Source organism: Gavialis gangeticus, unplaced genomic scaffold (assembly GCF_001723915.1).
Source record: "Gavialis gangeticus isolate Ggan-Ray unplaced genomic scaffold, GavGan_comp1, whole genome shotgun sequence".
Taxonomy (NCBI): Eukaryota; Metazoa; Chordata; order Crocodylia; family Gavialidae; genus Gavialis; species Gavialis gangeticus.
In genome coordinates this window covers 29,557,274-29,572,969 of record NW_017728997.1, presented here as the reverse complement: position 1 = coordinate 29,572,969, position 15,696 = coordinate 29,557,274, and the positions used below count along the sequence as shown (strand labels likewise).

Genomic DNA, 15,696 nt, shown 5'->3' with positions numbered 1-15,696 from the left:
TGCCACAAGAAAATTAAACTCTGCTAATGGCCTGCACCCCATTAGGCACTGAGACAGTAGAGCTTGAGGTACCCAATACCAAAACTATGTGATAAAATAATAAAAGTGATGGTTAAAATTGTTGGCAGAGACTTGACACACTCATCACATTTGTATCTCTAAAGTAAAAAAGCCAGAGAGAAAAGCTGAGCCAATGTAACTGAAGGAAAAGAAACTACATATACATTTCAACTGAACTAGCAACTAAAGAAAACAAAAGACTAAATATACATTTCAAGCAAAACCTGTAAAAGGTGCCTTGAATATAGGAAAAATGTCCTGTATATGACATCCTCACATCTCTCAAAATAGGGATCCAATATTTAAGGTGTTACAAATGTCTTAATCATTCAACGTATGTGTAGAGTTTTGTAAATGGACCATCACTGGTACAAGCTATTGCAAATTTGCCCTATTAATAAATGCATACCCGAAGACGCGTCCGGTAACCAATGCCTTTGAACATCCTGTTTGACCACTTCAGGCCCATCGTACTGACCTTTAATTGCAGTGGCTCTGAAAGAACACAAGTCTTCACACCTAGACAAATCCAAAAACAGGAGCCAGGCAATTTAACAATTGCATTATAATGGTTACCCTTTTCTTCCCTGTTTTGTTTGAACTTTAATTGGTCACCCATTGAGGAAAAAGCTTTTGAAGCTATACAATTTAACAGTATAAAGCAAGACAGAACTGCCAGCAAGATGTGTGCAGTTCAGAGAACACCAAGAAGCCATCCTGCCACCGAGCCGATAAGTGAAGGAGTCACACTATGAGGCTGTACAAGAACTGCTTCCTGCCTGCATTGGGTAAAAATCTCTTTGCAGCTAAAATAATACAAAAACTGATAGCTCATTTTATATTGGGAAAGAGTCATTTTCTGTCATTTTAGTTTTGTAAAGTTAGCCTTTTTGCTATTCATCAACCAAGTGTTGATGAATAGCAGAAGGTAAGGCAGGGAGGAGCCAGGCTGCAGTGGGGAACAGGAGATGTGGAGCCAGGCACAAGCATTGGAGGGCCGGGGTGGGGGTGCCAGCTGCAGGTTTCCCCCTCTCCCTTCAGTTTCCCCACACTTCCCTACAAAACGAGTCATTCCAGCCTGGATCAGGTAGCTTGGGCTACCCAGAGCTGTGAGCCACTGCCTGGGCTGATACTCAGATCCGAGGTGAAGCTTCCTCCCCATGTTGATTGGGGGAATAACCTCAGCTTGGATATGAGTAAATATGGTAATTACCCAATTTGATAATAATGCCTTAAACAGATGCATTATTTTGAACAATGTGCCAGCACTATCATTTCTAGGACCAAAGATTGGATACATTTTAGAGCTATCAAAATATATGTTTCTGTGCATCTCCTCCTTCTCTGATGGAGCCACAAAGAGCTATGGACCTGCCTTTCTCATCTCCCTCAAGTACTCCCTGCATGCCTCATACCACTGTCCTGCTAAAGGTGGTGTGTGCAGCCACTTGGTATGATGGGGCCATGAGTGCCATGACCCACCTGAACCCTGGATGCTCAACAAAGGAGAAGGGCAGGCCGTCCAGAGCAAGCATCTACCCAATGCTCTGAGTGACCTCGCTCACCTTTGGAATGCACCCCGCCTTTGTTTCTGCCTTTCCCCAATAGTCCAGGGTAGCCTGCCTCTGCTTCTTGGGGACTGGGGCTTTGGAGTAAGAGGGGGACTTCTTTTTGGGCAGGCTCCCACTGGTGCCAGACTAACGAGGAACAAGGGCAAGGGAGTGCTGCCTCCTGAGATGCAGCAGCATCGCCGTGGTGGTGAAGTGTTTCATATCTTTGCCCCAGCTGATCTGCCTTTGGCAGTGCTAGCAGGTAGCATACTTGGGATCATCTGCCACCTCAAAATGATAACACACTACACTACCCTCCAGCTTCTGGGTTGAGGTGGGGATCCTGCCTTATCCCCCTCCTCACCAGGCAGGGGCACAACAACTAGAGGAGCTGAGCCACATGCCCTCACAACCTTCTCTGAAGTGCCTTCCAGAGAAAGAGACCTGCCTCTAGGGGAACTTTGAGGCATGTGGAGCACAAATTCAGATTCCCCTTCCTTCCCCAGAATTTCCTTCACTATGCCCCTCAGCTCCTCTGGTTCCAGATCCAGCTTCTCCTCGGCACTGGAAGCCTCATGCTGGGAACTGAAATTGGGGTGGAGAATGTCATGCTGTTTCTAGTTAGTGGTGTTAGTGGTGTAGGTGTAGGCACTGCTACCACCTTGTTGCTCTCACTAGCAACAGAAGACTCATCACTGCCAGGAAAGAGGGTGTGTCTATGTTTGGGGTGGGGAGAACTTGCAGCTCTCCATTTGGCCCCTCTATCTCCCCTGCCAGAAGACCTGGCACCTGACTTTCCAGCACGCTTCATGTTTGGTGTGCTGCAAAATCTGTGTGTGTGTACTATATGTTGTGCTTTCCTGCACAATGATGACACACTGTCAGGGAAAACCCAGAGTTTTTTTTTTTGTGGGGGGAAGGAATCAAGATAAATTAACAAGAACAAATAAGAGGATTTTGGGGGAATAATAAGTTGAAAGGACTGGATAGGGATAACAATAGGGATTGTAGGCAAGGGTAAGTAGGAAAGGATTGGATACAATTTACAAGAAGAGAGACTAGCTAGCAAGAGACGCTGGTGCTCCAAGAGAGAGAGAGCTCACAAAAGGCACAGATCACTTCAGACAAAGCTTTATATGTTGTTTCTACATCTCTCCCCAGAGCACTGTGATTGAAAGGGAACTGAGAGAAAGATCACAGTCACTGGCCAGCTACAGATGTCAATATCAGAGCAGGCTTTCCCCCCCTTAGCCTTTTCCATATATGGAAGATCACTCTACACCCTTCCCTGTTCTCAGCTTCTGTTTGCTGCAAGCCTTCCGAATCTTTGAATTTCTCCTATTCGATTCAGACCTTTTAATGGGTCTCCTGATTCAATTCGGATTCTAAGATTCAACTGCTGAATGGGGCCGAATCTCCAAATTGAACTGGCTACCAAAGCTTCATATAGCCCTAGTGTGCATTAACTAGCCTACCAACGTGTTCACGGTGACTTAATTCCTTCATATACTTGGGAAAGCCCAAATATCTTTTAGTTTTTGGCTAGTTGTAGATTTGTTCTGCTTTAAAAGGTGTCCTTCAGACATAACGCATGGTCCATATGACATATCAAATGTGTTGATAAAACAACTTAAAGTACTCAGTTTTATGTAGTCTCTGCAAGCATATAATTATTGCATGGTAAGGCAAATGAGTGTGATGGCAATAAGCAGCATGCTTGTAATACAAGTATGTCACTGTCCCTGTAACTAACTGCAGTTTCCACTGTCATTTTTTGTTTCCCATGAAGTTTATTTAGGTTTTAGTAGTTCTGGGAAGTGTGCATGTGCTTTATTTTTCTTGTATTGACTTGGAAAGTCACTTTATTTATACCTGCTGAAGAAATGTCACATTGAAATAAAATTGAGAATCACAGTATTTCAGAACAAGGTGAAAGAAAGAATATAGTTCCTTTAAAATTTTAAGTAAGAAGGCAGCCAGCCAAAATGTGTTTAGTATTACAATATAAAGAGAGTATTGACCATGTAAGCAAAGTCAGGGTCATAACATATTTTTCTTTTAAGTAGAAGAGTAAATATTTGTTTCAATAAGCAAACATTGCTTTAAAATATTTAAAGAATAGTTGATAAATAACCTAAGCATCCCAAGATTTCTCATTACCCTGAAGTAAATAAAAACGTGAAAACATTCAAAAGAATGGCAGTCATCTGCAACAGTTCTTACTGAGCTATAGTAAAATAGTTCATTTACAGTACTTGGTAAATGAACCAAGGCACCCGCTGAAGTCAGTGTAACTCCTGTCTTCTAATTAATGCAGGTCTAAGCACCTTACTGCATTGGGGTCTATTGCAGATCAGGCCCCTGCAGATCGGTTACCTCCAGAGATCTTTCATTGGTGGTGCTGGTCTGCTCTCCAAGGCGTTTTTCCACTTCACTCTTTGCATGCTTTTGGCTTTCTAGCAGTTTATGCTTCATAGATGTCGAAAGATATCAGACAATACCCAACAGCTGTTGTGACAGCAATTTATCACAAATGTCTGTCTGTAGCTATGTTCTAAAATAACATTTCTTGTAGTTGCAGCTTTCCTTTGTTGGTCACCCTCTGCCTGTTTGAGTGAACCTGCACATCCTAACCTCACCCACACATGAGATTCCTTTTGTTCTAATCACACCACTATGTATAGACTAATATAAGGATTTTAGTTACTTTAGTAGCACTATTTGTTGGGATGGGCTTCAAACATATTGAGTCATTTTACATTAAATATGCATGCTGACAGGTCTTTAGGTTTCTTACTGAAGAAGGGTCTAGCTGTCTAGCTGTTCTTTAGAGCTCTACTGATCAACTTCTATTGATATATCTTCAGATTTTTTTTTGTCACAAGGGAAAGAAAAAGAAATGTCTTTTAAAATGAAACCAAAGACTTATAATTCTCCCAAGTTTCCATGATCTTGCTGGTGCCAATAATTTGTCAGTTATGTAAGGAGTGGGAATAAAACGTGATTGCTCAAATTTTCAGGCGGCTTCATGTTAAGGAAAGTGTTACTGCATAGTAATGAATGTGTAAAATATAGTTTGTTTACACATGAACAGCAATAAATACATTAGAATATAAATATTTATGAACAAACCTTCAGTGGTATCTCTGTAATAAGTTACATGAACGGATTTCCTTACAATGCTTACCCTCTGGTTTGTCACTCATGTGTGTCTTTATGTACAAAGTTAGAATAATCTCGCTTTCTGGTAATGTCACAGTCAGTCTTGCAGTACTTCTAAATAATTATTTTGCTGTTTATTAGGCTAATATGTTTCTGGCATGTCATATTGTGCGCTGTGGGAGCTCACCTTGTTAAGGTTACATCAAAGATTGACCTTCCTTGACAAGATTAAATTGAAGTCATTTTCTCTTAGAGCTTAGTGGCTACAGTATCTGTGTTGTCAGCAAATAGGACTTTATCTGCTTTCCCTAGGGCATTATTTCAAATGCAGTGTCAGAATGCCAGATGGATTTCTTTTACTTTTTTAATCTAATTTTTATTTTTTAATTTTCTTTGTACCACCTTTCAGCTGTCAAATGCAGTGTTTTCCTTGCTATAGCAAAAGAGCACACAAGGAGCTGCAATACAACACTACTGCATAAACACTAACCTTTTCCTAAACTCAGCATTAACTCTTTTGAACTATATAGATTATCTGATTCTTGTTCTTTAGGGCATATAGAAGGGCCTATATTCTTTCATTTTGTTTCACATTTACATGAAAATAGGTTTTGGCAAAGCACAATGTAATATCATGTTTTGTTACTTGTTGAGGATTTTAAGGTCTTTAGAATAACTGATGGAAGACAATGCACTGCAATTTGATTATTTTGGCCTGAAGCTGTATTTTCTGTTTTACAGTTCAAGAAATGTTCATGGAATAATTTTGTGTAAACAATACTAGTAAACTCAATCAAACAAGCAAACAAAAATGCTTAATTGGAAATCTAGTAGTGTATTTTATTTACAGTGTAACAAATTTTAATGCATAGCTAGCTTTGCCATTTAACATGTACAAGTGAAAATTACTTTTCCTTCCAAAAGAACATGATGAAGGAGGGTGTTTACTGATTAATCCCTTTAGGAAAGGAATAAACGTTTTGATGAAAGAAAACAAAGTACGCCAATAATGTGCTTTTATTGGTGATTGACATGTTTTGATTGGCAAAATACCATCTAAGAAATTACTTTACTCTAAAATTGACCATTTCCATATTATTCCATTCATATCATTCTGTTTCAAGATCTTAATATTCTAAATAGCATGGGCCAAATTTTGTTTTCATTTGAATTACTGAAGTCAATGTTGTACATCCCAGTTAGAACAGAAGTACTTCACTGTGGGTGCATCTACACGAGATGCTTTATTTCACAGTAGACTAACCTATTGTGCAGTAAAGCATCACTGTGTAACTGTGCACTGAACTCCTGTGTAGTAAATTTGCTAATGCTCAGTAAATCCACTATCTGTATTTACAAATAGTAGATTTACTGTGCATTAGCTAACATGGAGTATTGCATGTATAGATGCTGAGTAGGAACAAATTTGCTCCTGGTCAGCTAGCAGGGGGCCAGCCCCCTCCAACCCCACCCCCTGGAAATGCCTGGCATCCAGGCAGCTGCATCTGGAGCTTCAGCACCCCCTTGCTGCTAAAGGAGGTCAGAGCAGAGCAGAAGCATGCCTGGATATGCTTAATCCTGTAATTAGCAAATCTGCTCCCAACAGGGTGCATGTGTAGATGCCTTCCCAGGGCTGATTTACTGCTCAGTAATTTACTGTGCAGTAAGATTAAATAGCTTTAATTGTACATATAGGTGCACCCTGTATATAATTAAATAAAATGAAAAGGTAAGATTGTTGACTTCAGTGCAAATTTGTTTCCTGGAAGGTACGATGTAATAATTACAGTAGCAGAGTGTCAATTATCCAAACATTGTTTATCCAAATCATTCAGCTATCTGAATGCAAGGTGTTCTGTGGTGCTATGTGGCAACAGCAAGTGTAGTGTTGACTAAGAGAACACTTGAGAACAAGTCTTACAAAAAAAAGGAAAGAAAGAAGGAACCCCCCCACAAAACATTGAAATAATGAAAAAACTTGCTTTAGACTGTGGTGCTGGAGTTCCTTTGTTTAATACTGGGTTCATCAACTGAGGAATTTGATTTTATGAACAGGTTTGGCTCTCAGTTAGCTGAGATAATTGACTCTCTACTGTCTAGCTTTTATGGCTGGGTACTGATTTACATGTTTATGGAATATTTTAATGGTAGTCTTTAAAATAAAATCAGTAAAATCTCATTGTGTTTGTGCAGTGAACTTTATATTTCACTCATTTTAAAATCTTATGATTAAATAAGCAAATAGTGTTTATTATGAGTTTATTAGGATCCAGCAGTTTTAAGTAGCACAGGGACCTCGCCCATATTCTGACCTTAGAGCTAGCTGGGGAGGCTTTGTCAGGGCTAGCAGAATTAGAAATGTAGCTGTGGTGCCTTTGAAAATTAGGAAATAAGGGAGGTGTAGTCCTCCCTACTTCATGGGAACTCTTGTGGACACCCTGTGGGTGTGAGGAGGGGGATTATTGCAGGCCAAAAGGGTAAACTTACCTTGTTGGCTCCTACACTCCCAAGACAAGGCATTACCAGCAACTAGGTCAATGGTTTGATGGCATCAGATGCTTTTGTTTTAAAGCCAGTTTCAAATATTAATATGTATCCATACTCTTGGTTTTTGAAAAATAGTGTATGGAATAAGTGAATGAAGAATTGTACATTTTTAAGAGGAGACACAGTAGTAACAATTATTATATAGTAGCTTTGTTTACATTATTTTTTCCTTGGTGACCAAAATATAGGTTTAATATTTTGAAAAGAATAGCTTCATGAGTGATCTGTGGGAAACATGCTTTATGGTTCTTTCTAGGTGTATTCAGTACTTTTGTCATACTGTTTGATGGAAATACAACTGCAATAAACGGCAAGATACTAGTGACTTTTTTGCTGAGTAAAACTAGTTGCATACACAGCTAAGAAATACTGGCAGCATTTGAAAAAAACTATGGGTCTGTTACCTATCATTTATTTAAGTTCTTAAACTCAGTAGCTATATGTTGGCCTAATAACTATTGAGGTAAAATCCAATAAAGGTAATTTTCTCAGCATAGGGTATAAAGTCTCCATGCATCCCAATATTATTTATAATTTTATACTTATTTATTGCAGTAACTTAGGATTCAACTTCATGGGGTTCTTCAAAGACATTCTATATTGATCCACTATAGTTAACAAATACTTGGAAATCTTTCTGTTGATGCCAAAGATTAAGGCTATCTGAGAGAATACAAATCTGAGGGGGGAAAGAAGGACTATGCTACTGTGTGTTGCCTATTGAGTTTGACAACTTCTGCCTGAGTTAGGTCAGAAACAATCGATAATTTTATCTAAATTGCTTTTGCTTATCTTGTTATGGTTTTGTCCAGAAAAAGCCAAAGATTCTTGAATTATCTATATAGATACAAATGATAATTTCTTTTTTCAGAAAAAACAAATCTGGGTTTAAATGCCTGTGCTAAACTAGAAGTTGATTGTGCATTATTTTATGGTGCCTTTTGTTATATGACCTTGTGGTGTTCAGCATTAAATAAATAACTCCTTTTCTTCAAGGAAGGTTGAAGAAATATAAAAACTGAGGGAAGAAGAGGGGTATGAAATTCTGGTGTCTCTCAAATTTTTGCTGGTTTCCTTCAACTTCTCTTGTGCAGTTGGAATGCTTTTGTCTCATCAAGTCTTAAATTCACCACTAACAGCAGTTCTTAACTCATAGAAATATTAAACTCCAAGGAGATTTTTGTTAGTTCAGAATTTTGAACCAATACTACCAACAGTGGTTTGAGGAACTAAAACATGTAACTTTTCATGTCATGACCTTCTAGTGAAGACAGAAAAGGGAATGAGTTGCTAAGTATTTGAGTAAATGAATGAATGAATGAATTAAAATGTAAGAAAATTGCGTAAGATAATGTAAAAAGTAAATAAATGTGAACTTCTGTTGCAGTATGAATATTTCAATGCTGTTCTCATAAATGAACGGGATGAAGAAGGAAACTACTTGGAACTGGGAAAGGAATTCATTCTAGTTCCAAATGACCACTTCAATAATTTGCCTGTGAACATTAGCCTGAGCGATGTCCAAGTACCAACGAACATGTATAATAAAGGTAAGTGAAGGTCTCCTTTCATTCAGCACCCCACAACTTTCTGATATTTTAGCAATGTATTAGCTTATAATATTAGCTATAAAATATGTTAATTTAATAACAACACATTGTATGATTTGTTAAGGTTAGACTCCCTCTTAGTCTTCAGGCATGGTAAAGGTGACAAGGGCTACAGTTCTGAATATTTTTTTTAACATGGCTGTAACTTAGTGACCTAATACAGTCAATTTACAGCACACATTCTATGACTGGAAATAAGATTACTTGTAGCAAATTGCTTTCTTGGATTTTTGGATTAGCTAACCAGTCTTAAAATGTCATTCACCAACTAGATTCCCTATTTATGGTTAGCCTAAATGAAACTTCTAAGTGGAACAAAGTGGGGTGGGAAACCCTTTTGAGGAATTGTGCTTGTCACAAAACAGGTGCTATGCTTCTCTTTCTTCCTACCCTAGAACTCATCCTGAGCAAAGTTTGCCTCTGTTCTAGTGCCCGCCATGTGATCTAGTTCAGAGTAGATATTAATTTGAGAAGGGAGGCTGCTTATGGCTCATGAGGGCATTACTTTGATGCTCTGTTGTCTCTCTCGTAGTCCATTTGGCCCTCCAGTCCGAACTATAGGCTTCACTGTTTCCCAGCCTTCTGTGTGCTCTTCTGTCTTGGAAGGACCTTGCTGTGCCCTGCCTGCTCTGGGCTTACCATGGCTCAGTTGCTCACCATGCTTTCTATGGCTCTTCTGTGTTCTTTTTACTCTATGCTCTTTGACTCTCTGTCACTGTCTTCATATTGGAGGCCACCTGGGCTCTTGAGGGGACCTCCTCTTCACCCCTTTTCTAGGTTTATCATATGTCCAGGTTTTCCCAGACATGTCCTCTTTTTTGGACCTCTGAGTTGTGTCCAGGCAGGTTTTTAAAATAAGAGCAAATGTCCATGTTTTCTTCTCACCCAGGCTATCTGTTTCAAGCCGGGAGCAGGGGGTATGGTTATTGGCTGTCTGGGGTCACATGCTCCCTGTGTGGGCAAAAGAGAGAGAGAGAGTGAGAGAGAGAGTAATGTGGGAGCTGCTTGAGCAGCAGGGCTGGGGGTGGCAGGGGTCTGCAGGTTGGGCGTGAGTGGCACTGACAGGTCTGGGGGGCAGGGCATGGGGCTATGAGTTGGGAGTGAGGGGCACTGGCAGGGCTGTGGGGACATGGGGCTGTGGATCAGGAGTGAGGGCCACCAGCAGGCCTGGGACAGGTGCAGGGATTGTGGGTAGGGAATGAGGGGCAATGTCAGGGCTGGGAGGGGGGCAGTGGGCTGTGAATCAGGAGTGAGGGGCATGGGAGACCTGACAGGTGGCTGTGGTTGGGTGTGCAGGGCACTGGCAGTGTCAGGGAGCTGTGGCCACCAGCAAAGGGCAGGGGGAAGGGACTACTGTTTGGGAGTGAGGGGCACTGGCATGGCTGGGGGCAGGGGGACAGAGTGAGGGGCAGCAGCAGGGCTGGGGGTGGTGGCTTGTCAGTAAGCAGCAACAGAATAGGTAGGAGCAGGGCACTGACATTTCATTGCGCCCCCCACCATCATATGAAACTTCCAACTATGGACGACAGAACACTTGTCAGTGGTCTGTGGTGAGCTGGCTGATCACATTATCTTGCTCTTCCTCCTTGTTTGAAAGGTATTAAAAGACAGCTAAAAATAGAGGAAATACCTTCCTAACAGTACATACCACATTAGACATTTTGCTAATTCACACAGAGATGTTATGTAATCATGAAAGAGAGGAGAAATAATATAAATAGTTTGTATTGGAAGAGGAGGTGATAATAAGACAGTTTCTTTTCTGTGATTTCCACTATGGAGCCTGTTGAGAACCCAGAAACCTTACATAAACATTTTAAATTAGGGATTACAAATAACAGCTTCCTGGAGAAATCATTAAAATGGAATATTTTAAAGAGATTTAGAAAATACTTAAAGCTTGTAAAGCTATCAAATGATTTCTGTGACACTTTTAAAAAAATGCTAATATTTTTCTTCTTATGCTTCTTAAATGAACTCATTCCAGAATTGCCATATACATATGCTGTCCTTATTAAAAGAAAAATAAAGCAGAGAAAAATATAGAATATAGAAATGCTCAAACAATCCTTACTACAGAGCAATTTTAACTGGTCTGAAAATTGAGGTGGTGAGTATTTTATTATAATGAAACTATTAAATAATATACAATATATTTATATACCGAGCCTTTTTTGGACCTGAATGAACTTCACAATCAGGCCAAAGTCAGCTGGGTTGCTGAGTCTTGTTTTGGCCAAAAAGTTGTTTATAGAGATATTTGTGAGCATACCAGTGTGATTCCTGGTTCCCCATGTCTAATTTGGACCAGTCAAAATAATTACTTCATGAAGCTGCAGAAAAGCATTTTAGTCTTTTGAATTTCTTTCAGCTGCTGAAATCTTGATTACTCTTTACATTTTTCATATGGGAATATGGCTACAGCTTGGATGTTCACATTAACTTGAGAAACTTTGTCCTCAGCCAAGTGCAGTGGTCCATATACTTAGTTTTTTTGGCAGTCCATGCTCATGTTCATTTACAACAGTGGTAGGGTGCTGGTAAGTTAATCAAACCCTTGACTAAGGTATAGGTAGTAGACAGTAGGGGTGTGCAAAATGGGCCATAATTGATTCGGATTTGGATTCGGCCCAAATCAGGGACAATGAATTGATTTGGATCACTGTCCCAATTCGATTTGGCCGAATCCAAAACTGAAGATTCAATCCCGATTTAGAGAATCAGCAGTTCAGCCATAGACATAGTCTGAAATACAGTAGAACCCAGATTCCTTGCAGGGTTAAGTTCCTTACTTTGAACTGCAAAGATGAGGATTTGCAAATTAACTAGGGCTATGTGTAGCTAAAGTGAACAGCTGTGTGGTGCTCCAGCTGAGGGGAGAAGTAGTGCCCTTTGAAATAAAAGCCACAGCAGACAGCTGAGGAGATCATTCTTAATTTGGCAACCCTCTGGGAACCAAGAGAGTTGTGAACCCCTCAGATATGAATGATCCAGGTTGCAGTGTACTTAGATAGAGGCGAACACTTTGAAAGAGCCTTTATTTTAACTAAGAAAATGTTATGCATCCAATTTGAAAGCTTTCTATATTTAAGCAGCTTAATTAATAGAATTTCAGAACAGTAAGTTATCACCATTGATTGTGGCTATAATAATTAGCCAGTGGAGCAGAACCAAGTATTGCCACCTGCTCTGTAAATTGATTGCTTCATTACATGGGAATTCTGTATAGCTCCAGTTACTCCCTTCTACCCTTGATGTACAGGCACAAGCACAGGCACACTTACTTTATCATACATACATTCCCTTTTTGGTCTGTTTAGGACACTTTGGCATTAAACATCTTATGCAATCATTTTCTTCATATGTTTGTTTCATGGACAGTTTCTAAATACAACTTGATGGTAACCTATTTTAGAAACATTTCTATATAATTGTAGTTCTCCAATTTATCCTTGTTTTGTGGGGTGGGCATACTTAAGGATTAAGTGAGTTTTAGAAAAGTGTCACAGGGCACTAAGGTGCCTGCTCCTCTTAGAGCAGAGATTGCCCAGGGCGGGAACGCAAAGAGCCAGATAAGAGCCCGGGTGCAGGTTGCCATGGCAACTGGCTAATGCGGGAATTGGCCACACCTGCACCTGGTTAGCTGGCTGGAAGAGGCAGGGCCCTAGGCCCATATAAACCCTAGGGGTGGGACCAGGCAGGTCAGCTCCCTACCAGCAGCTGAAGGGGAAAGAGCTTTCAGGAAGGAAGAGCCCAGAGACACTACAACCATCAGATACGTTACCCTTCGGGCTAATGGGGCACCAGGAGCCCATAAGGTACCCTTGCCCACTAGGCACCTAATATTAGAGAAGAAGTTCTACTCTTTTAAAGGGGCAGAGCATGCCTTGAACTTTGTGTTATGTTATAGCCCAGGGGCTCATGTTTGTTTGCTGTCTAATAACACCGGTGGTTTTGGTGAGGCTATTTGGGGAAGTAGGATGCCTCATTGGGGGCCCACTACAGCGTGGGGACCCCAATGCCAGGGAGGGTAGGGCGACAGGGCTGCGGAGAGCCCGGGTGCCAGGGAGGGTGGGGTGACTGGGCTGCGGAGAGCCCAGTGAGGACAAGGGGGCCGAATTATAATGAGGCCTAGGCAAGAAAATGCCAATACCATCTGTGAGGCTTGGAGCATGGTAAAGGGGTGGTTTGGAACCACGCATATAGCCCATAAGGCTGAGAGACTCAGGAACCATCCACTGTAGCGTGGGACTCCAAGGGGTCTGTGAACCACAGGGTTCCATAAGATCTTGTCAGACTGTGCCTAAACCCAAAAATCAAGGGCAGCCTCCCTATATCAATTATACCAACAAGACGTGGCAGGTGGGATAGAGGGTTCCTGTAGGGCAAGACTGGCATGGTTAAGGAGCCTAGGGGTAACATGGCTGCCCCTAGGGACCTCACACTGCTAGAAAAAGCAATGGCTGTTTATGCAAGCTTAAAGTATAGACACCTCAGGGGGCTCCAATACACCCTCCTCACCCTCCAGCAGGGGCTGAAAAGCCCCTAGACTGAACTCCCTCCACTCCCTTTCCCCCCTCCCATTCTGAAAACAGCAACAGGTCAGCAGGCAGGCAGACACAAGTTACAGAACATGATTTTCTGAAACAAATTCCTTTGACCCCCTCATGCAATGAAAGCTCAGATTTTCACCTGGTTGGCCATTTTTTAAGCTACCTGCAGCTGTACACTTGTGTTTGGTCATAGCTATAGACCACTTTCTGTAGCCAGATTGGGTGAAAATTGTTACTTCTGTCTGGGCTCTATCCTCACCTGAGTGTGGGGTGGCTGGAAGTAGTGCATCCTGGGATTCTGGAGGACTGCAAATTGCTTAGTTTTATCTTTGTGGAACAGACTGAAGTAATCAAGCTTTTTTCCTTCTGCTAATTGTTTGTCTATTGACCCTGGTAGCTTCCTTCCCCCCAAGTCTGACAGCTTTATTCTCTGTTCTTAATTGTCAACTGTTGCTATGCTGACTTCCCTCCTCAGACCTGAGGAAGAATGCCTTGCATTCAAAAGTCTGTCTAATTTTATTTGTCTAATTTCATTTCAACTACACAGTTGGTCCAACAAAAGATATCAGCCCCCACAAAATCTTTGCCTCTCTTGTAATTCCTGGACTGTCATGGGTACGTCACTCTAGCACTACTATAAGCGCTTTCACATTTTGTCTACATAAACATACTTAATAAGAAACCATGCAACCCATTTGAGAAAATGTTTTAGTTCTTGAGACCATTAATCATTTTGTATGTGCAAGTAAGTTATGAAAGTTATAGAGATTTTTTTCCTAGCCTTTCCTGTGGTTGTGATTTGAGAACTGGTTTGGGACTGTGGCGCTGGTGTTATCAGGAAGGCTTTGGCTTCCATGACCAAAGCCCGCTCTTTGGTGAGAGAGGCAGTGAGCTGCTGGGAAGAGATGGTTAAGGAGCCATGCACCTCTCTCCACTGGGGAGGAGGCTCTTCTCAGCCAGACTGGATGACCTGCTCCACTAGCCTTTAAACTAAGCCTGCTGGGGGACAGAGGGACTACTGCCACTGCTGGCCCACTGAGCATCCCTTGCAAAGCCAGCAGGCCAAGGCACTTAAGGGAACCCACCCCTGCCCCAGCCCTGGTACTATCTGTGGGCAAGGTAGGAGCCCTCAAGGGGACACTTGCCTGCCTGTACAAAAATGCCAGGAGCTTAGGGAATAATACAAATAATTACGACATCATAGGGATAACAGAGACCTGGTGGGACTCCACCCATGACTGGACCACGGGTAAAAATGGCTGTACCTTGTACAGGAGAGATTGAGTAGATAAAAGAGGTGGGGGTGTAGCTCTCTATGTTAATGAAAGCTATGCGTCCCTGCAAGCTGATATTGGTGACCAGGGTGGATGACTGGAGACCCTCTTGATTAAAATCTGTGGGGAATGGCAAAGGGGACACAACGGTAGGAGTCTACTACAGACCTCCCACCCAAAATCAAGAGCTTGACCAGGAGTTCGCCCAGGAACTGGCTGAGGCTGCATGCTCGAGGACCATGGTTGTCATGGGTGACTTCAACTACCCAGACATCTCATGGGAGGATCACTCAGCAAAATCCAAGTGGTTGCAAAGCTTCCTATCATGCATGGATGACCTCTACCTGACTCAAGAAGTCTACAGGCCAATGAGAGAGAAAGTGCTGCTTGACCTGGTACTGGCTACTGGGGATGACCTAATCGGTGACCTAGTGATCGATGGGAAGCTGGGTGACAGCAACTTTAATGGACAGGCTGACGCCAACATCCTGAGGAATAGCCAGCATGGATTTGTTGCGGGTAGGTCTTGCTCGACCAATCTCATTCCCTTTTATGACTAGGTGACCTATCACCTGGACAAGGGAGAAGAGATTGATGTCATATATCTTGACTTCAAAAAAACCTTTAATCTGGTATCCCATGATCACCTCTTGGTGAAACTGGCCAATTGTCGCCTTGGGTCCACCACAATCCGCTGGCTGGAGAACTGGCTCCGTGGTCGGACCCAGAGGGTGGTAATTGATGGAAGTCAATCTTCATGGTGCCCTGTGACCAGTGGGGTCCCCCAAGGTCCCTTCCAGCCCACATGTTCATAGACATAAGGGCTGGAAGAGACCTCGGAAGATCATCGAATCCAGCCCCCTGCCCAAAGGGCAGGAAGTCTCTCAGCCTGTCATTGTAAGGTTTGCTTTCCTGACCTCTGATCATGTGTGTGGCTCTT

General features: G+C 41.9%; 1 protein-coding gene across 1 annotated transcript in view; it reads left to right on the top strand.

Annotated features, from left to right (window-relative positions):
- Positions 1-15,696, top strand: part of CACNA2D3 (calcium voltage-gated channel auxiliary subunit alpha2delta 3) — a 1,192,973-nt gene that overhangs the window by 464,071 nt on the left and 713,206 nt on the right. The window contains exon 5 of the mRNA XM_019504610.1: positions 8,707-8,869. Coding sequence (XP_019360155.1) covers positions 8,707-8,869 — 163 coding nt within the window. The remainder of the gene's footprint in view (positions 1-8,706; positions 8,870-15,696) is intronic.